Here is a 22,748-nt window from a genome sequence, read left to right on the forward strand (position 1 = left end):
TGCCAGCTTAACTGTGGCAAATCGCTTACAACTATGACATAAGGCTGTTTTAAAGGTTTATACTCTTTTTGCTAAAAATACTAGACTGCAAAAACATTTACGTAATACATACATAAAGGGAATGTATGAATTAAAGTCAATCCTTGAATTTAGCACATTTTCATCAGGGATTAAACTAATGCTCCATTTTAAATTTCAGGTCGAAGAAAAAGATTCACACGTTATACACAAGGACAATTTTAATCCTCCATTATCCTGCAGTAACATCCACTGCTGGCTTTATATGGATTAAAACTGCATTTGCCAAGAACTGTGAACATTGAGAATCTTTACATGAAGTCACATGGTTGATACAGGCACAGACATCTTCCAGCACCAACAGAATACATACACAACACATACCAAATGGTCTTGATGGATAAATTTGCTTCATCAGATACTCCTACTATTTAGTAAAATTCACAGTTAATGCAGAATTTCGTTTTCTTAATTTGCATCTTTATTACACATTTTTTCCTAAGATTTTAATTATTTAAAAAAAACATTCATTCGAGGTTGTAATTTGCATGGCAATAAACAATGGGTTCTGAATTTCTTAAAGGTGTCTATAGCGATTTAAAATACCAGGGGTTTTCTTTTAAATTTGCAGAGCCTAACTTAAGACCTTTATAAAAACAAAGTTTAAATTCATTCAGTGCATTCATTAAAACTCACTGTCACTGTTTCTCTTCTGAGGAAGACTCATTTCAATTGCTATTTCCCAGATTTCATATATATATTGAGTATTGGTGTATATTCTTTTCAACTGGCTACAGGATTTCACTCCCAGAATTGATAGCCAGAACAAGAACTCGGCGGCATCTCTGAATGACCTTCCACTCAAAACAACAGTAATAGTAACATATAAAATGAATTTGGGGTCTGCCCACCCCCCCACTTAAAATCACCAAACAGGTTTCCCAAGTATTTCTGGAAAATATTAAAAATATATGCATAATATTTTACCATATGGTGCACCATCATTCTTTAACCATTTCCCAATTGTTCATTTGTATCAGTTGCAATTTTTTTGTATTTATGAGGAACACTGCGATGACCACCCTCACCCACAGTTTTAAGCAAGAATGATTCTATCTTTAGGATAATGTCAACTAAGTGGCTTACTGGGTCAGACTGCAGATGGTTTTAAGGCTTTAATATACTTTACCAAATAATCTCCAGAAGAGTGTGAACAAGTCCTACCAACATTAAGTTAATGTGACCACAAAGTGGACTTGGTTGCTAACAATGAAGCAAATTCAACCACAAATCTATCAGATGCCCAAGCATCTCAAAACTATCACACCAAAGAAGCAAGGAGACAATTATTAATGGTGATGAAGCCAAAATTCAAATTCTTCAAAATATTACTCAGCTTTAAATCATGATTTCACTAAATCATGATTAAGATAATAAACAGAAAAGTTTTGCACAAAAAAATCTAGTGTTTTTCCAAAAATAAAAAGTTAATAACAGAAAGAGAAAAGTCAGTACCAAATGACCAAAAATTTTTATTTGACTAAATTCTATTTCATGCATAAGCATGACAGTCTCCCCTGTTTATTAGACTTTGGCAATAAAAAAAAGAAGCAGCCTTATACAGAACAGTGAAAATGCCAAGGGTGAGGGTAATCTACAGTTTTACTGTAGGATAAATATATATATTTTTAAAAGGCCTCTCTCCCTTTGGCCATATCAACTCTCAGTTCAGATCATTAAATAGAGACAAATTTTCAAAATCACTTCTTTACTTCTCCAAGATCTTCAATGCTATCATCATCCACCTATAAAACACAAATAATTACATCTCATGAACTGTGGTATCAGATAAGCAACTTGCTTTAAAAACTTATATCCACAGGTGCACATGTTCTACCTACTCACCTCTGGCCATTTTTCCTGAATGACATCAATTATGTCATCTGTAAAGTCTCCCTGAATGATGATTTCATCCTCTCCTGTTACTGAGGCACCACAGGAGAATTTTTGAGCAAAAAATCTTTGTGCTTCTTTAAGATCAATTTCTGTTATTTTAAAAAAATAAACAAGTTTATAATTAGAATTATATATCAAAAGTATTTTTCAAGTTTGAAATTTTAAAGATTTTATTTATTTATTTGATAGAGAGATAGAAGAGCACAAGTAAGCAGAGCAGCAGGCAGAGGGAGAGGGGGAAGCAGGCTCTCCATGAAACAGGGAGCCCGATGTGAGGCTCCATCCCAGGACCCTCGGATCATGACCTGAGCCGAAGGCAGACACACTTAACCAACTGAGCCACCCAGGCGCCCTCCATTTTAAAATTTAATCTGTATCTTAATTTCATAAAACAGAATGCCTTAACAGGTTTTATATTCCTCTCATTGTAATTACAAACTACCACAGGCAGTGGTCTTAACCATTCAACTTGTATTTTCAAGGTCAAATAAAGCTTTGGTACATAAAAATAGCATTATTTGGGGGGGATGGAGTAACCGGGTATGATGGGCATTAAGGAGGGGAAGTGACCTAATGAGCACTGGCTGTTATATGCAACTGATGAATCATTGAACTCTACCTCTGAAACTAATAATACACTATATGTTAATTAATTGAAGTAAAAATTAAAATAAAAGATTCTCTCTCTCTCTCTCTCTCTCTCACACACACACACACACACACACACACACACACACACACACACACACGTTATTCATACCATTCTTAACTCATATAGTAAGACCAAAATAAATCAAGGAACACATTAATTCCAGGCATTAACATATACATTTCCAAGTACAATGTAGTTCTTCTGTTTATCCCTTTTTACAAGAGCAATAGTTAGAGCAGGGAAACAAATCTATTACCTAATGACTGTTTTTCAACTGTGTTGTCACAGGAAGGGACCTTGGTTTACAATTTCACTGTTCATTCAAGGCCTCCAGAAGGAGCTCTGAAGCAGGACATTCTGCTGATATCCACATTCCCTCACCCTCTGCTACTGTTCTCAGAGGGCACAAGCCATTCTGCAGCCTTTTGCCATCTAGGCTACAGGGACAGAGGAGCAGGACTGATAGGCTTCAAAAGGAATCCTACCTAACACTCCTCATTCCACATAAAATATGCTCAAGCAGGTCTTCTGTAAAGGAAAAAGTTTAACTAGTTCCCTTTGCTAAACATTTTTAAATTTCTTCAAAATCTGATTTTGAAGCTATACTTAGACATGCAAAATCTCATTTTGTGTCTTCTTAGCAAAAAATAGACCTGTAAAATTTTCATGATGCCAGATTAAAAAAGAGACAGAAAGACCAAGACAGAGACAGAGGGAGGGAGGGAGGAAGGCAGAGAGCAACAGAGACTATAGTTCACACATTTTACACATACTTAAACTTGAACTCACCGAAAGTTGCAAGGCCACATACTCTTGTTACATATTTCTTCTTTGCTCTAGGAATTTTGGCTATCGTAACTTTTTGTGGCACAGTCTTCTTTTTTTGCTTTATTTGACCCCTTCCACCTTTATTTATTAAAAAAAGAGTTCCGCATCAATTGTTTTGGTCATAAAGAATACCGTCTTAAGCTTACTAATTTTCCAAAAATACCAAATATTAATTTCTAAAGTTTCTTCTTCTAACACAAAACTAATAAACATATGCGTGAGTATTCGTTCAATAAATATTTATTAAGTAATATGTACCAAGCACTGCACCAAGGGCTGAGGACACAAAGATGAACAGAAGAAAACATAGTCCCTGCCCTCCAGGGACTCTCAGTCTAGTGAAAGAGACAAAAAAAGTTTAATAATTACTACAACTGATATATAATTTAACAGGAACCATGAATACTGCACACCACCATGGCTTTGCAGAAGAATGGCTTATTCAGCTTCTGGAGAACAGAAAAGCTTTCCCAGAAGAAATGGCATCTAAGTTCTTATAGAAGGACTGGAGAGATACAGTAAGAAAGGCTATCCCAGGAGAAGAAAATAATACAGAAATAAGAGAAGGCATTATATTTGAGAACTACAATTGTCTCGATGAAGGATGCTTATGGATATGTTAGGAGATAAAGCCAGAAAAGTAAATAATTACCTACCAGTCAAAGAACCAGCAAGACAAGCTTTGTTGTTTGATTTTATATTGAGGCAGAAGAAAAGCCACTGAATGAATGAAGGAGTTGGAAAAAAAAAAAAAGAAAGAAAGAAAAGATTTAGGTTTTAGAAGATCACTCTATAGCATGGAGGGTGAGCCTTTAAGGATTAAGGCCAGCAGAGAGCTACTGCAGGCTCCTACATTAGTTTAGGTGGAAATTAATCAAAATCTAACAAAGCAATGGTAAAGGTAATATCGACTAGGCACAGGACAGATTAAGGAGAAGAATAACAGAATTTAGAACTCACTGAAAGGAATTAATACTCAATAAATTAAGGAAGATGACTATTAAAAAAAAAACTGATTAAGAGGACCAAAGAAGGGAGGTCTGGGTGGTTCAGTCAGTTAAGCAGCTGCCTTCCGTTCAGGTCATGATCCCAGGGTCTGAGGATTTAGTCCCGAATCACGCTCCTTGCTCAGCAGGGAGCCTGCTTCTCCCTCTGCCTGACACTCCCCCTGCTTGTAATTTCTCTCTCTCTGACAAACAAAATCTTTAAAAAAGAAAAAAAAAAAAAGGAGCAAAGAAAGAGAACTCTAGGCAAGTGTCAGGTTCTGGCTCAGATGAATGGATAAAGTATGCTGTCAATAACCAAAAAACATAGATTTGGGACTTAGTAAGTTTGGTTTTCTTGGAAATACTGCGTTTGAGGTGCCTGTGGGACCACACACACTGGCAGAGTCTAGAGATAAGGCCAGGACTAGAAGTACAGATCTAAGAATTTCAAGCGTGTAGAGTGGTGTCAGAAGTTAGGGATGTGTAAGAATCATTCAGGGAAAAAACTCCAGAACGAGGAGGTTCAGAGGGCTGAGCACAAGATCCTGGAAAATACAACTTCTTAGGGACAGAAGGGAGAAGAGAAGCCTGCACGGAAGACCAAAGAGGAGTGAGCGACAGGGAGGATGAAGAAAGTCTGTTGCAAAAACTAAGGAAGTATATGGCATTTCAAAGGGCGTGCTCAGATGCTCTTATTGCTTGGCAATTACTGAGCCACTGATGACCCCCACGAGAGGAATTTCAGTGGTGTGACAGTCAGCTTAGGGTGGAATGAGGCAGAACAATGAAGGACAGAAGAGCAAGGACAGTGAGTCTCTAGTCTTACTACAAAAGTCTGGCTAAGAAGGGCAGGGCAAGGGATAAGGTAAAGAATGGGCTCTTGGGGGAATTTTTCTTGAAAAATGCACAGTCCTTATTTATAAGCTAATTTTTGTCATAGGGGAGAATAATTAAGGCAGAAGGAACAGGCAGGGACAGGATCCAGAGTATAGGAATTCATTTTAGCAGCAGGTAGAGAGGTATTAAAAAAAAAAAAAATTAACCGAGCTGACAACTTGAGAGAAGAATATCTTTTATCCATGTCTTCAACTCTAACTAAATAGAATACACAGGTATTTAATAAGGTAACAAAGTTTTCATGTCATCAACAAGATGGCTGGTTGCTTTTTGCATATGAACACAGCAAATAAAGTGTGTTTTCTTAGATCCAATCTACTGTAAAAGCCCAAATCATATGACAGCCAGTCATCCTGAGAATATGACTCTGTGTGGCTCTGCCAGGTACACATATGGAACTACAGCAGCAGGGAGACATTACTGGCTCTGGGACTGTCATTATGTATTTCCTCTGACAGAGAGAAGGTGTGTTTATATAAATGAAGTCACGGATTTAGGCCTTACCTCTCTTCTGCTTTTTCTTCTCTTCCTCTTCCCCTGCTGTGCCTTGACCCTCTGTAATTCCAGCTTCTTGTTTCGGTGAATTTTCTAGATGTTAACAATGAAATCCAAAAGCATTAACATTACTTCAAAATAACCTTAAAAAAAATCACCTTTGAGCAACTTCATACACAAATAAGGCATCTTGCCAACAACTGAGCATGCGGTTTCTAAAGCAAATGATTACAGTGCTAAATTCCTATCTAGTCTAATTCTGGTCATTATGATTAAGTGCATGATGATATATGAAGATTAGATCCTTTCAGCACAAAAAAGGAGCACAAAACACTCAGACTCTGCAGGCATGTTTACATCTAAACGTACTAACCTAACCTAGGTAACAGAAGTCTGGGCCTAAGGAGTCTTTCCTTCCTCGGGTCTTATCATATCCTAGGCAGGTCACAGGCAGGTCACAGGCAGGTCACGCCTGGGCTGACCATGACCTCACATACTATAACACCCAACTTTAGGGTTCTTATCCAACCGCAGAAATGACTGTAGCTACTATCCAAAAAGACCTTCTATGAAGTTTCAGGGATTGTGCCTCTTAGAAACAATCTGACAAAGCAGCAAAATAGCGGAATAACATCAGGGTCATCTGATAGGCCTGTTTCCAGCCCAGGCTCTCCCTTCTTCCTGCTTCTGCCTTCATTTCCACCCATCTTGTAAGAGAAGCCAACAGTTTTAACAAAATGAAGAAATCTGTTCTCTGCAGTCTTCCTTTCCTCTGGCAACAGCAACTCCATTCTTCTAGTTGCCAAAACCCTAGATGCCTCCTTTTCTCACATCCCACATGCAGTACATCAGAAAGTCCTGTCAGCTCTACCTTCAAAACACATCGAGAATCTGCCTACATTCCCCGCCTCCACTGCTACCACTCTAGCAGGTCACCAGGTCTCCTGATGTGATTATGGCCGCAGCCTCTCATCTGCTCTACCTTCAAAACACATCAAGATGGGCGCCTGGGTGGCTCAGTGGGTTAAAGCCTCTGCCTTTAGCTCAATCATGATCCCAGACTCCTGGGATCAAGCCCCGAATCGGGCTTTCTGCTCAGCAGGGAGTCTGCTTCTCCCTCTCTCTCTGCCTACTTGTGATCTCTATCAAATAAATAAATAAAATCTTTGAGAAAAAAAAAAAAAAAAAAACACATGGAGAATCTGCCTACATTCCCCGCCTCCACTGCTACCATTCTAGCAGGTCACTGTGGTGTCCTGATGTGATTATGGCCGCAGCCTCTAATCTGCTCTCCCTATATTGCCTGTGCCCTCTTCAGTCTATTCTTTAGCACAGTAGCCAAAAGAGATGCTGTTGAAACAAAAGTCGGACCTTATTGCTCTTCTGTTCAAATCTCTCTGATAGTTCCACATCTCATTCTGAGTAAAAGCCAAGACTAGGCCTTTAAGGTGTGGTCCTCCATTAGCTCTCTGACTTCATCTCTGACCCTTCCCCACCCCTTTGATAAGCTCCAGACACAAAGGCTTCCTTGGTGTTTCCCGAATGACAGGTAAGCTTTTACCTAGGGCCTCTGCACTTGCCCCACACCTGGAATATTCGTCCAGATATCCAAATGACTCACTCCCTCACTTCCTTTAGGTCTTTGTTCAAATGCAGTCTTTTCAGCAAAATCTTTCCTGCCACTACCTAAAATTTCAAATTCTTTCCCTAGTAAGTCTTATCTCCCCATTCCCTGATCATCACTATTTAACATACTTATTTATTTTACTTAGTCTCCCCTTTCTGATATAATTTCCAAAGAGCAGATCTTTTGTTTACTGCTTTATCCCCAGCATCTAAAACAAAGTATACATATAGTATGCTCACAAGGAGTAATTTGTTAAATGAATGAGTGAAAACACATTTGCTCCTAAACCTTCTTCTAAACTTCTCCTAAGAAGTTATTCTAAACTGTGTCAGAGAGGTTAAGACACATGAAGCAGTGTATGACTCATTATAAGGAATTTTAACCCGAGAACGAAAAATGGTTTTGAAGCTAATTGGTATAAATACAATTCTGTAATATACTATTTACTGCTACTAAAAAAGCACTTTCATATCTTTAAAATAATGCCTTATGTGCATTTGTTTCATATATACAAACATTCAGATGAAAGAAAAAAAAATGTTCATACCTACAGTAAGTTTTGCAAACTCATTTGGAAAATTCTTCTCTAACCACTGTCGACATTTAGCAACATCGGGCATATATTCACAGTACTGGGGGAGTGGGGGCGGGGAGAACAAATTGAGTCACAACAGAACATTTTCAATCAACCAGTACATCTTAATTCATTCCCTATTATTTGCTATATTAAGAATGATAAAACCAACTACTCCCACCCTACACTTTATCCACAGGAATTCTGTATTCCACCAGGAAATGCCCCATAACAAATTAGGATTTTAAAAAGGATTAAGCAGGGACGCCTGGGTGGCTCAGTTGGTTAAGCGGCTGCCTTCAGCTCAGGTCATGATCCCAGCGTCCTGGGATTGAGTCCCACATCGGGTTCCTTGCTTGGCGGGGAGCCTGCTTCTCCCTCTGCCTCTGCCTGCCATTCTGTCTGCCTGTGCTCGCTCGCTCTCCTCTCTCTCTGACAAATAAATAAAATCTTAAAAAAAAAAAAAAAAAAGGATTAAGCAGCTCCTCACTGTAGTAATCAAAACAGAAGGGCCATTAGAAAAAGGAGCAAACAGAAAAAAACGAGCATGTTCACTTCTTGCTTTGGGCACTCAGGTGTCTCACTATTTTTGTGACTTGCCCACAGATCCTGACTCAGAAGCTATTTACAGAAAATCTTATACATAATTTTAACTTATACTTTCCTCTGCTTAGACATTAGATTTTGGCTTTAAGGCTAATCGTTTTCTTAAGTAACTATTCCTAAGTTCCAAGGAAAAGTCCAAACTGTACAGCCAAGTACAAAAGATGTACACATATGATACAAAGACTAAAGAAAACAATGTGTAAGACCATAAAATTATTCTAACCCAAAGTTCTCTATAAAAAGTTGAAACTCAACTATCAAATGACAGAACATGAAAAATAAAGTTCTCAGGCTAGCTCTAAAAAGCAACGACCTCAAATGCAGAAGGTAAAAAAAGAAAAGAACTTTAAAAGAACTTACCTCTGTTGGTAATGAACAGACTGGGGAAATGGAGAGAAAAAAGATTAGAAAATTTTAATATATAAACACACATGGTTCATCCCAACTTTTATTTTAAATTTGACAAAATGCTTCATTTCTATTTTTTCCTATAATTCTGTATCACTTTTCAAACACCACCCATCTTTTTTTTTTTTTTGGAGATAAAAGCCACATGGTTCATAGAGATATTCTATTTTTTGTTTGTTTGTTTTTAATCTAAAGAAGACCATAACCCTCAGTTGGGGGGACACCAAACTATACTATCCTGCATATCTTAAGGTTTTACCATAACCACTTCAATGGGTCTGAAGTTAAGCTGAGAATAATTCCCAACACAACAAAGCTTGAAAGGAAATGGTCATTTCCTTCGATAGTTTTACCAAAACAGCCACCAGTTTTTATTCATACTAACACATTCATAGACTTCAGTAGCACTTTTGCTACCATTTCTTTGCAATATACGTTTCCTTTTCTTTTTCATATTGTGCTACATAAGATAAGGCAACTGTAAAGCTAGAGGGAACGTGGGTCCAATCCTGTCCTTGTATAGGCTACGTGGGCTAAGAACTAGAAGAACTCAAAAGGTTTCCCAATTCTAAACAGAATTGTTACTGGGTCAACCATTTTGTTTTTATTTTTAAGGTGAAGAACTGAATAGCTCAGTGTGCCCAATATCCTGAGATTTGTGATGGAGAAGAGGGCTGGTACACCATTACTCATCACAGCAATTATCGTTACATGCATTATTATGTGTCACCACCACGACCCTGTAAGTAAGAATCACATCTGCATTACCAATAGATAAGTAACCTGCTGCATTTGGTTAGCAGAACAGGATTTGAACCCTGGTCAGTTTCTGAAGCCCTTACCCACGAAGTCAGATTACATGACACACACAGACAGTGTAGCTGTGTGCCAGCCACGTGACTGTGGTATGCCTCCTCCTCATCCCACCATCACGTTTTTTACAGTTGAAGCTCTAAAAAAGGTTCAATAGCTCAGCCAAGGACTAAGGTAGTAGGTACGTGGCAGAAGAAATTTAGCACCTTTTTATTTCTTGTTGTTGTTGTTTTCTATTTATTTATTTAACTTTTTACTATTAATATATGACGTATTATTTGCCCCAAGGGTACAGGTCTGTGAATCATCAGTCTTACACATTTCACAGCACTCACCATAGCACATACCCTCCCTGCTATCCATAACCCCGCCACCCTATCCCTCCTCCCACCCCCCAGCAACCCTCAGTTTGTTTTGAGAGATAAGAGTCTCATGGTTTCTCTCCCTCCCAATCCCATCTTGTTTCATTCCCCCCCCCACCATGGCCCCCAGCCCTGCCTCTCAAATTCCTCTATCAGAGAGATCATATGGTAATTGTCCTTCTCTGATTGACTTATTTTGCTTAGCATAACACCCTCTAGTTCCACCCATGTCGTTGCAAAAGGCAAGATTTCCTTTCTTTTGATAGCTGCATAGTATTGAATTGTCTGTGTGTGTGCGCCCACGGAGCCGGGCACTCGGGCGCACACACACACACATACACACCACATCTTCTATCCATTCATCTGTTGATGGACATCTAGGTTCCTTCCGTACTTTGGCTATTGTGGACATTGCTGCTATAAAGATTCAGGTAGCACCTTTATATTTCAAGCGTAGAGATCTTTCCACCAAAGCTCTCCCTGTAACCACAGCTCTATAATCCTCACAGTTCAAGTTCAAATACCAGTAGGTACAGATATTCAGCCACACTTTCAGGATAAAATTATAGGTTAAATACCATTATAGCAAATACTAAAGCGATAAAACTTTGTACGCCACTTTAAAGAATATTCAGTTCAACAAAATTCTAATACAATGAAAACATTTGGACAGTTCACTGTTACTTGGTTTTGTTTTGTTTTTTTTTTAAAGGTTTTATTTATTTATTTGACAGAGACATAGTAAGAGAGGGAACACAGGCAGGGGGAGTAGGAGAGGGAGAAGCAGGCTTCCTGCCGAGCAGGAAGCCCGATGCAGGGCTCCATCCCAAGACCCTGGGATCATGACTGGAGCCGAAGGAAGACGCTTGAGGACTGAGCTACACAGGCACCCCTGTTACTTGCTTTTAAAGTCAAATTCCTGGGACACCTAGGTGGCTCAATCGGTTAAGCGTGTGCCTTTGGCTCCGGTCATGATCTCAGGGTCTTGGGATCAAGTCCCTTATCAGGCTTGCTGCTTGGCGAGAAGCCTACTTCTCCTTTCCCTCTGCTGCTGTTCCCCCTGCTTGTGTGCTCTATCTCTATCTCTCTAATAAATACAATCTTTAGTAAGTAAATAATAAAGTAAAGTTAATTTCCTTTCCTGTAAACCACTCCTTTTCGACATGCCGATCAAGCAGTTACCATCAAGCTTGGCATCACTCATAGTGCAATTCCCTGACATTATGTACTTGCTGATGTGATGCAACATGAAGAACAAGTCATCATCGGCCATGAAACTTTCTGCTACGGTCTGAATGTTTGTGTCCCCTCAAAATTACTATGTTGAAATCCTATAATCCAATGTGATGGCGTTAGAAGGTGGAGCCTTTGGGTGTATTATTCATTCTTCCCTACAGCCTTATGAAGTAGGCTCTTTTTTCTTTTATTTTTTTTTAAAGGTTTTATTTATTTATTTGACAGAGAGAGAGATCACAAGTAGGCAGAGAGGCAGGCAGAGAGAGAAGGGGAAGCAGGCTCCCCGCTGAGCAGAGCCGGATGCGGGGCTAGATCCCAGGACCCTGAGATCATGACCTGAGCTGAAGGCAAAGGCTTAACCCACTGAGCCACCCAGGCGCCCCTGAAGTAGGCTCTTTAACAGATGAGGGAACTGGCCGAGGTCACACAAGTAAGTAAATGGCTGGGGCAGGATTCAAATTCAGAATGAGTCTGAAGTCACAATCCTGAAGACAAAATGTCTCCCCAGAAAGCACACCATCCTACCTACCTTTTCTCACTCTACTCCAACCAGCACTGTTACAATCAGCCCTTTCTTTTCCCTCTCTCCTGAAGACACTATATTAAATCTTACCACCATACTGTTCTTGTGAATTCCTTCACCTTTCCTTGCAAATTCCACCCTGTATTTAAGGCTTCTCATTTCCTTGGAAATTTCCCTACTTCCCTCTGAACAAAGATCCCTGCTCTTCCTCAACTCCTAATTCATAGCTACACTCAGTACTGTTTAATTTAGCATTTAATACTGAGTGCTTCTCCTACAACTAGACCATAAATTCCTTAAGGAAGTACCCTGTCCCCAGCTTAGTGCCTGGGACATCAATATAAACTAGAAGGGAAATGAAAATAAACCCTTCTTGAAAAGGTTAGGGACCTCTGGTGAACACAAATTATCACAGGGGTGCTTGCGTGTTTTGTGGAGTTGTTCAAAAGCCACCTTAGCAGTCACATACGCAATTTAACAAGAAGGTTTTCATATACCATATTTCATCAAAGCTTAATTTTTTTTTAAGATTTTATTTATTTATTTGACAGAGAGAGAGAGAGATCACAAGTAGGCAGAGAGGCAGGCAGAGAGAGAGGGAAGCAGGCTCCCCGCTGAGCAGAGAGCCCGATGTGGGGCTCAATCCCAGGACCCTGAGATCATGACCTGAGCCAGAGGCAGAGGTTTAGCCCACTGAGCCACCCAGGCGCCCCATCAATGCTAAATTTTTTATAGGGATTATTTTATAATTATGGCATGTCAATTTGACAATTTTCTTTCTTAGTACAACATAAAATAATGGTGAATCTTATAAAACATGGAATCTTAAATAGAGTACAAAAATCAATAGCTCTTAACTACCATCTGACGAAGATAAATACACCATACTAAACTAGTATAGTTCTCTAATAATAAAACTTATTGTACTATGTTCTTGTGTTAGTTGCTCTATCAGAAGCTTTACCCAAATCACCTTAGGACACAATCATCATTTCACTGTACAGACCTTAAGAAACACACCTTTAATCCTTAACTGAATTAGGAAACTTGCCCAAGGTCACATAGCTGGTAACGCTGGAGTCAGGAGGCAGACACTAGTCTGTGACTCCAAAGGCAAACAAGATGATCAAGTAAGACTAGTATCGTAACAAAACTCAATCAACCCTATAAAAAGTTTCCCTGCCTTATTCTCACTGAGGTATTTTATAATTTTTACTCTCGAAGATATCCGACAAATATCAAGTTGACATTTTTTAACTCAGCGATATCCCCTCTCCTTCTGTAGTAAACTAAACTTCAGATGATGTCTCTATTATACTTACAAAATGGAAAGCCTCCAAACACAAGGACCTTTCCTGACTTATCCAATCACTACTCAGTCCCTGGCACCTGAAATGCTGTGAGGCACCAAGTAAGTGGTCAAAAATATTTCCTGAGAAAAATTAGTATTTCCTTGCCCCCTTTGCTATCTTGTACCTTCAGATTTTTCTGAAACTTTGCAAAATGCTAATAAAATTAGGGCCATTTCCAATTCACAAATATTTCTGCATTGAAAATGAGGGAAATTGGGCGCCTGGGTGGCTCAGTGGGTTGAGCCTCTGCCTTCAGCTCGGGTCGTGATCTCAGGGTCCTGGGATCCAGCCCGCATCAGGCTTTCTGCTTGGCGGGAGGCCTGCTTCTCCCTCTCCCTCTCCCCGTGCTTGTGTTCCCTCTCTCCCTGTGTCTCTGTCAGGTAAATAAATAAAATCTTTTAAAAAAGAAAAGAAAATGAGGGAAAACACTCTAAGAAAAAAAGAATCTGGATTCAATCTAATAGATATATTAGTAATGAAACCAAGACGACTTTCCCAAGACTGTCCTATGACCCACTGTTCCAACCTCATCAACTTCCATTTCTCACTGACACCCTCCCTATCCTAACCCAAAGCTGCTCACTTCTCTGCAGATGTGAATCAAGCCCTTTCTTGCCATAGCTGCTCACTTCTTGTGGGATGCCCTTCCCCACATCCTCACCCAGTCCTTGTCATCCCTTCAGACTCAGTATCTTCCAAGAACTCCTCCTCTAACAGCCAGGCTAGCAAGTAACATTAGATTGAAATCATCTATTCCCAAATCTCTATTCCAACTGGACTGTAAGCGTCTCCAGGCCAAGTCGCAAGACACAAGTCATACACGTCAGGGGAAAAACAAGTTAACCCATGCCTCCCCTTCACCAACACCCCTCCAGCCCCCAACTGAGGATTTCCCCGATAGCAAAGACAGATGAGAAGAGGATTAACAGGATCAAATGCGATACTACTATCACAATGCATAAAAACAAAGTGAGCAAAAAAGAGCCATTTTCTGCTTTGTAACACTTGCCTCCACAGTAAAGGACTCGAAGTGGGTAGTCTGCATCTAACTTGGTATTGCCCCTCGGGTCTCCTTTGCAATCATGCCCACCGGATTCAGAAATATCAGCAGCCATCTCCCAAACCTGTAAGCAAGGAAAATAACACATTTTCACTCTTTTGGACCAAGATCCCAAACAGGCAGTGTTCAGATGTAGCCTCACCCCCTCGCACTAGCAATACCTCACCCCTAAATCTGTTTCGATTCTGTTAAGTGAAGGACACAAGCTGCATTAAGATTCATAAAATATAAGCAATTCTGGGCACACCACTCCCAGCTCCACAGGTCTACAGGGAAGCAAGTGACAGCAGCAAAAAGACCGTGAAGACCTGGGGTGGGAGTGGGAGTAGGGTGGGAGGGGGGAGTTGGGGTGGGAGTGGGAGTAGGGCACTATTGGAAAGAGGAAGCAACGGGATAATAGGATGGGGAGGATGATCCGTAGTGACGGGACAAAAGGTCTGGGGGTGATCTGGGAGGGATGCAAACTGCAGCAAAAAAAAAGGCCACAAAGCAGCTGGAGGAAAAGAGGCTTGAAAAGCCTACGAAGAAGGGGTGGGTGACTAGAGGGACCCTGGGTACAGGGTGTGGGGGCAGCTCAACGCCAAGGGAGGGACACAGGAATCAGGGAAGGGGATGGGAGTAGGAGGGGGCGGGGAGACCAGAATCTGAAGAGAGAAAATGGGGGCAGAAGAATCAGCAAGGGGCAGAATGTAAGAGCACTGGGGCGACAAGGGCGACCAGGACTTGGGGGAAGATCTGAGGCAAAGGGGCAATCCCGGGGAAACCAGAGGGGCCCATGTGGGCGGGGGTGTGGAGACGCCCGGCCCGGCCCCCTTCCGCCGGGCAGCACCTAGGCTTCCCCCACGCTCTCTACGAGCTTCTCGGAAGAGGGAAAGGCACAAGGGGTCTTTACCCGGGCGGTCGCACAACCCCCGCCGCCTCCGCTCCCGCCACTACCGCCAGCTGAAGCGACACATGCAACTCCTCTTCCCCGGCCAGGGCCGCCTGAAAGCCCGTCTGCCAGCCGCGGTCCCGCGAGACAATAAGTCTTTATCGCGAGATTCAGGCCGCCGCTGGGCGGCTGTCGCGAGAAGCCTGGAGGCGGAGGGGACTTGAGGAGCATGCGCGTTTCGTTCGAGGGCGGGGCCAAGCCTCCGAACGGCTGACAGCCAGTAGGCGGTGCTCGTTACCCGCGGGAGAGAATCGGAGGTAGGCGTGCGGCGCGTGGAAGCGGGCGCGGATGCAGTGGGGACGTGCGCCGTAGTCATCAGTGACTCCCTATTAATGAGCTGGGGAATGTTGCCCCGCGTCTGGGGTGCATCCTGGAGTCCTGACTAACCTCCAGCCTGTTGGATAAGTCACTCCTCCGCGGGGAGATGGCAGCTGGAAAAGGCGTTTGGTTTCAACACCTCTCCCTGCACTGGCTGAATTATTCTGGAGAGGATCCTGTCAGCGTTCCTTAGATTGTTCTCATCGCCCATAATCTCACTACCCTAACAGCGGTTTTCATCGCCTTCCTCGTATTTACCTATCCTTACATGGGTTGCAAATTGGAATTAATCTCTCGGGTCTCCGGCTTTCAGCAGCCAGAAGCCGGGTAGACAGAAACACACGCCGGGGAGGGCGGGGGGCGTCTCAGCTCTGCTTCCATCTGGTTGTTTTCCTTCGGGAAAATCCCTTCCTCACCGTGCTCCGCCTGAGTCCCATTTGTGAAATGGGAACAACATGACAGTGCTTGCAGATCTCTGAGGGTTGGGAAAATGATGACCAAAACGTGCTTCGTAGCTGGTGGAGGTCGTTCTTTTGTATTCTGTTTTGTCCTCCACTTCTTTGCTTCCTTCCCTGCCAATTTCCTTATTAATTAATAAGTGAAATAAAATATTTGACACTTGTTTATTTTATGAGATAAGAGTCATGCTTTTATTCTTTTAGAAATTCATCATTTGATACTTCTCCAATAAAAAGACAAGGCTTCATGTTAAAAAAAAAACAAAAAAAAAAACCTTGACCTTTCTTCTTTCTGACTGGAACCTGAACATAAACCGTCTTCAACCGTGAGGGTCTAGCCAGACCATGAGGGTACTTATGCCAAGGATTTGGGATTGGAAATGTATAAAAAAAGCCTGTGTTCCTGATAGCATTATTGAGTTAGCTTGTCTGTTCTTGACTGCCTCCCTTCCAAGGCTTTCTATTGTGAAAATTCCCTGCTCTTCCCCAGCCCCCATCAGTTTAAACCAGTGCAGTGGGCTTTTCTATTATACTACAGAATGCATTCCTAAATTATCCTATCAAAGAGCCAGAGAAAGCAAGCAAGCAAGCAAGCTAGACATTTCCTTTTTTTTTTTTTTTAATAGGCTCCACATGGAGCCTAATGTGGGAGTTTGAACTCAAAACCCTGAGATCAAGACCTGAGCTGAGATCAAGAGTCAGACCCTTAGTCGACTAAACTACCCAGGCACCCCTAGATGTTTCCTTTAGCACAAAATGGAAACCTGTGGTCAAGCAAAACATGGCTGAAAAAAAAGGAACAAAGGTGAGCCCCCGCTAAAGGATGATGGGGAAATAATGTTGCAAGACCCGTCATTCAGATGAAGCATGGACGAAGGGGCATTCCGACCCTCGCTTTCTGAGAAGTCTTCTAGCAAAGAGAATGAAAGAGCTTGCCCTGGGGCGCCTGGGTGGCTCAGTGGGTTAAAGCCTCTGCTTTCCGCTCAGGTCATGATCCCAGGGTCCTGGGATCGAGCCCCGAATCGGGCTCTCTGCTCAGCGGGGAGCCTGCTTCCTCCTCTCTCTCTGCCTGATTCTCTGCCTACTTGTGATCTCTGTCTGTCAAATAAATAAATAAAAATCTTAAAAATATATATATTTAAAAAAAAAAAGAAAGAAAGAGCTTGCCCTGGGCTTCTTGGATTAGGAGCGACTTCTTACCACAGGTGACACCTTGTCATAAGATCATCTATTTTTTGAGGAAGTCATGGGTTTTATTTTTCCACTGTAGGGGCTAGACTGGCCCTTAGCCAGACATTTTCTACGACCTGGTTCCTTCTGGGCATTTTCAAGATGGTCACTTGGGGTGGACTGGATATTTGTTGATTGCCTTTCTAGCATCCACTCTCTGTAACAGGCCCATTTTAGTTTGAAAGGGTTTTCTCTCTCCTCCATACTAGACCTGTGTGGTCCCAATTGGACCTTCACAAGCCCCCATCCAGAGGCAGAGCATGTGACCCAGGTCCAAGGCAATCAGCACGTGGTATCCTGGTAGTAACCGTGATTAAGTGATTCAAGGGTAGACCAATCACAGCGAATTCCAGCACGTCTTCGAGGGAGCATCTAGAAAAGAAGTTCTCTCCTCCTTACTGGACTGAGTCTCAGAAGATAAGCGATAGAGTTGTTGGCAGCCATCTTGCCACCATGTGGCCTGCGAACAAAGTCAATATTAGGGGGGCAGAAGTGAGACATGGAGAACGCTGACCTCTGATTCCAGCCACACTCAAAGTCAGCTCTAACCCGTGGCCCTTTGATTGTAAAAGTCAACAGATTCCCATTTTTGCTTAAGCCAGTTTGCATAGGAATGTCACTTTCAAATTAGTTCCCTCTTTTTTTTTTTTTAAAGGTTGTATTTATTTTTTTGAGAGAGAGAGAGAGAGCATGAGAGGGGAGAGAGTATGAGGGAGAAGCAAACTCCCCACTGAGCAGGGAGCCTGATGCGGGACTCTATCCTGGGACTCCAGGATCATGACCTGAGCCGAAGGTGGTTGCTTGACCAACTGAGCCATCCAAGTGTCCCTCAGATTTGTTCTGATGAACACATAGGTTTAGGGCTAGGAAAGCCTTTATAAGGGTTTATGAAGATCTGTTCCAGGCTAATGTTTCCCAATATTTTTCCCCCACTGTAACACATACAATGGATATTATGCCCTTGCAGAGCACAATCTCATTTTAAAAAGTCTACCTTTTGATGAACCACCAAAATGACTGCTAAGATGACAAGTACTAATACAATTTATAACTTTCAAGATGCCTAGATGGCTCAGTTGGAAGAACAACTTTTTTTTTAAGATTTTACTCATTCATTTGATGGAGAGAGAGCACAAGAAGGGGGCGCAGCAGAGGGAGAGGGAGAAGCAGGCTTTCTGCTGAGCAGAGGACCCGATGTGGGCCTTGATCCCAAGACCCTGAGATCATGACCTGAGACAAAGGCAGACGCTTAACTGACTGAGCCACCCAGGTGCCCTGAGCGTGCAACTCTTGATCTTGGGGTCATACATTCCAGCCCCATATTGGGTGTAAAGATTACTTAAATAAATAAAACTTTTTAAAAAAGTAATAATTTATAACTTTCACAATTACTTACAACTCGTGTCAGATCGGTCGTTACGAACAATGGCAGATTCAATGGACTGTCACTTGTTTTTTTCTTCTCTCCTACTCAAGAGGCTGTTTTAGAGTTGTTAGAACAGGGGTTTGCCTGGGGTCACCGGATGGCTCAGTCAGCTAAGTGTCTGCCATCAGCTAAGGTCATGATCTCAGGTCCTTGGACTCCCTGCTCAGCAGGGAGTCTGCTTCTCTCTCTCTCCCTCTGCCCCCCACCTTGCTTGTGCTCTCTCTCTCTTGCTCTCTAATACATAAATAAAATCTGAAAAGAAAAAGAAAAAGCACAAGGGCTGGTCCAATGAGAAACATCATGGGCTTAACCTTCAATCTGTCTCATTTGGTTAAGTAAATAAGATGTCAAACTCTAATACTTCCATACCTATTAGCAATAAATTACCAGACATGTACAACACACACAACTGAATTCAATATACCAATGGATCGAGAAGCCCATGGGAGAGAACAGCTTAGTGAATCCGGCTCAGTTTATTCCCAAGCCACAGGAGCTACCTTTACTTATTTGTTTATTTGACAGACAGAGATCACAAGTAGGCAGAGAGGCAGGCAGAGAGAGAGGAGGAAGCAGGCTCCCCGCTGAGCAGAGAGCCTGGTGTGGGGCTCGATCCCAGGACCTTGAGACCATGACCTGAGCCGAAGGCAGAGGCTTTAACCCACTGAGCCACCCAGTCGCCCTGAGCTACCTTTAAAACTAACAAATTCTTCATCTGTTAGCCCGGGTCTGAACTGAAAAAGAATTCTTTTTTTTTTTTTTCCCCTAAAAAGAGAGTTTCTATCTGTCAGGTTTCACTCTTGAAGGATGGGTATCCTTCAAGAATTATTCTCTTGGGGCACCTGGGTGGCTCAGTAGGTTAAAGCCTCTGCCTTGGGCTCAGGTCATGACCTCAGGGTCCTGGGATCGAGCCCCACATCGGGCTCTCTGCTCAGCAGGGAGCCTGCTTCCTCCTCTCTCTCTGCCTGCCTCTCTGCCTACTTGTAACCTCTGTCTGTCAAATAAATAAAAAAATCTTAAAAAAAAAAAAAAAAGAATTGTTCTATCAAGAGCAATTGGGTCTTTTTTTTTTTTAAGATTTTATTTATTTGACAGAGACACAGTGAGAGAGGGAACACAAGCAGGGGGAGTGGGAGAGGGAGAAGCAAGCTTCCCACTGAGCAAGGAGCCCAAAGGGGCGCTCCATCCCAGCATACTGGAATCATGGCCCCACCTGAAGGCAGATGCTTAATGACTGAGCCACCCAGGTGCCCCCGGGGTCTTTGATATGCAAACTGGTTTAAAATCGAGAAGCAGATTCCAGTTTCAAGCATGGCTGGATCCTAGAGATGAAACAGCATACTCAAGACTCTATCTTACGGTGCCTGGGTGGCTCAGTCTGTTAAGCCTCTGACTTTGTTTCAGCCTAGGTCGTGATCTCAGGGTCTTGAGATCATGCCCCACGTGAGGCCCCCTGCTCAGCGAGGAGATTAACCCTCTTTTTCCCTCTCCCTCTGCCCTTCTCTCTCTAAAATAAATAAATAAATCTTTAAAAAAATAATCTCTGTCTCAGAGAACAATAAAGCAAATGTGAAAATGTTTATGCTCGGTAGTTCTGGGTAAATGTATAGAAGTTACTTTGTACTGGACTTGCAGCTTTTATGCAAGCTTAAAATTATTTCAAATTTAAATGTTTATTTTTTAAGATTTTATATGTTTATTTGACAGAGAGAGAGCATAAGCAAGGGGAGCAGCAGGGAGAGGGGGAAGCAGTGTCCCTGCTGAGCAGGGAGCCTGAGTCAGGGCCTCCTCCCAGGACCCTGAGATCACGACCTGAGTGAAGGGAGACGCTTAACTGACTGAGCCATCCAGGTGCCCCTTAAATGTTTTTTTAAAAAGGAAACCATTTCTTTTCATCTCTTGGCTCATTCCCTTATGCTTTCTTCACATTCCCTAAATACTTAGGTTAGTTTCTACTAGTTTAGCGATCCCCCCAAAAAAGAGAGATTATCTTTTCCAATAGTTCTAGCAAACAACTCAAGTTAGTATCTGCCATACACTGAATGTTCGTGTCCTCCAAAAATTCGTCTGTTGAAATCCTAACAGCTGATGGTAGTAGGAGGCAGGCCTTTTGGGAGGTGATTAGGTCAAGTGGATGGAGCCCTTATGATGGGATTAGTGCTCTTAGAAAGGAGACCCCAGGGGTGCCTGCGTGGCTCAGTAGGTTATAAGCCTCTGCCTTCAGCTCAGGTCATGGTCTTAGGGTCCTGGGATCGAGCCCCCATCGGGCTCTCTGCTCAGGAGGGAACCTGCTTCCTCCTCTCTCTCTGCCTGCCTCTCTGCCTACTTGTGATCTCTGTCAAATAAATAAATAAAAATCTTTAAAAAAAAAGAAAAGAGACCCCAGGGCGTTCCTTTCCTCGTTCTGCCACGTGAGGATGCAGAGGGATGCTGTCGCTCTGGGAAGTAGACCCTCACCAATGAACTTGCTAGCACCTGGACCTTGGACTTCCCAGCCTCCAGAACTGTGAGAAATAAATTTCTATCATTCATAAGCCATTCAGTTGATGGTATTTTGCTACAGCAGCCCAAAGGGACTAAGATGGTGAATCATTAGCCTTTCAAGTCCAGTGCCCAACCCTGAGCCAATCACCTGTGGGTTGGGAATGAAATGATCTGATTTGCCAGGCCAGGTGGATGGAACCAAATCCTCCCAAACCTCAGAGATGGTCAAAGTTCAGGGATGGATGGATCACCAAAGGAAGTCAGGGTGTTAATGCCAAAGGAGGGCACATGGATGCTGGGAAGGCAAAAACAGCATCTAAGAACCCCATCCTATGAGCTTGGTCCCAAGCTCTTGGGAGAGAGAGCAGGGGACTGAAGTAATAGGTGGGGGTCAGTCGTGACAGAGGCTAATGGAGACCAACCTGTTCTGCTTCTCCAAAAAGCAGATGTTTAATAAGGTCATTTGCTCTTCTTGCAATGCAGGACTGACGAGGGACACAACCAGTTCTGCCACAAGAGGCCCATAAATATTCAACATAGAGGAAGACTCATTTGCAAAGACAATACAATTTTATCATGATGGGCATTGCTCTAAGTTTGCAGTGAAACCAGTCTTTGCTTCGTCTAGCCGAAGACCTCCCCACTCCCTCCTGTAAGGGGCCCAAAGCTTCTTGACATTCGTGTTACAATATGTTTAGAGTCATGTTACAATACATTTACATATATATATATTTTTGTTTTAATTTAAAAATATTACTGGTGCACCTGGGTGACTTAGGGGTCATTTCAGTTCGGGTCATGATCTCAGGGTAGTGAGATCAAGCCCCATGGTGGGCTAAAAAAATCTTAAACAATATAGAAATCTGTATAGTAAAAAAATGAAAGTTTCCCCCTCTCCAAAGTGCTGTTAACAGTTTGGTACAGGGGGCACCTGGCTGGCTTAGTGGGTAGAGCATGACTCTTGATCTCAGAGTTGTAAGTTTGAGTCCTACATTGGGTATAGAGATTATTTAAAAATAAAATCTTAGGGGCGCCTGGGTGGCTCAGTGGGTTAAGCCTCTGCCTCTGGATCAGGTCATGATCTCAGGGTCCTGGGATCAAGTCCCACATCAGGCTCTCTGCTCGGCAGAGAGCCTGCTTCCTCCTCTCTCTCTCTCCACCTGCCTCTCTGCCTACTTGTGATCTTTCTTTCTGTGTCAAATAAATAAATAAAATCTTTTAAAAAATCTTTAAAAAATAGCTTTGTGGGGCGCCTGGGGGGCTCAGTGGGTTAAAGCCTCTGCCTTCGGCTCAGGTCATGATCTCAGGTCCTGAGATAGAGCCCCACATCGGGCTCTCTGCTCAGCATGGAGCCTGCTTCCTTCTCTCTCTCCCTCTCTGCCTGCCTCTCTGCCTACTTGTGATCTCTGTCTGTCAAATAAATAAATAATAAAATCTTTTAAAAAAATAGCTTTGTGCATATAATAATAATAATAGAGATATTAGTTAGACCATATATAGCGTCCACA

The 22,748-nt window shown here is 42.4% G+C and overlaps 1 protein-coding gene across 2 annotated transcripts; it reads right to left on the reverse strand.

Moving 5' to 3' along the window:
- Window positions 1-221: 221 nt before the first annotated feature.
- DENR (density regulated re-initiation and release factor) lies at window positions 222-15,458 on the reverse strand. Of its 2 annotated transcripts, none has more exons than XM_047697761.1 (8): window positions 15,330-15,458; window positions 14,343-14,457; window positions 9,000-9,019; window positions 8,007-8,091; window positions 5,842-5,925; window positions 3,416-3,532; window positions 1,924-2,063; window positions 222-1,823 (listed from the first exon to the last, which is right to left on the reverse strand). In XM_047697761.1, exons 2-8 carry the CDS (start codon window positions 14,446-14,448, stop codon window positions 1,779-1,781), a joined length of 597 nt encoding a protein of 198 aa, XP_047553717.1. In that variant the 5' UTR covers window positions 14,449-14,457; window positions 15,330-15,458; the 3' UTR covers window positions 222-1,778. The 2 variants fall into 2 exon arrangements, with proteins under 2 accessions (XP_047553717.1, XP_047553716.1); XM_047697760.1 differs by having other exon boundaries at window positions 15,286-15,437.
- Between the last annotated feature and the right edge of the window lie 7,290 nt (window positions 15,459-22,748).

Source organism: Lutra lutra, chromosome 12 (genome assembly GCF_902655055.1).
Source record: "Lutra lutra chromosome 12, mLutLut1.2, whole genome shotgun sequence".
NCBI lineage: Eukaryota > Metazoa > Chordata > Mammalia > Carnivora > Mustelidae > Lutra > Lutra lutra.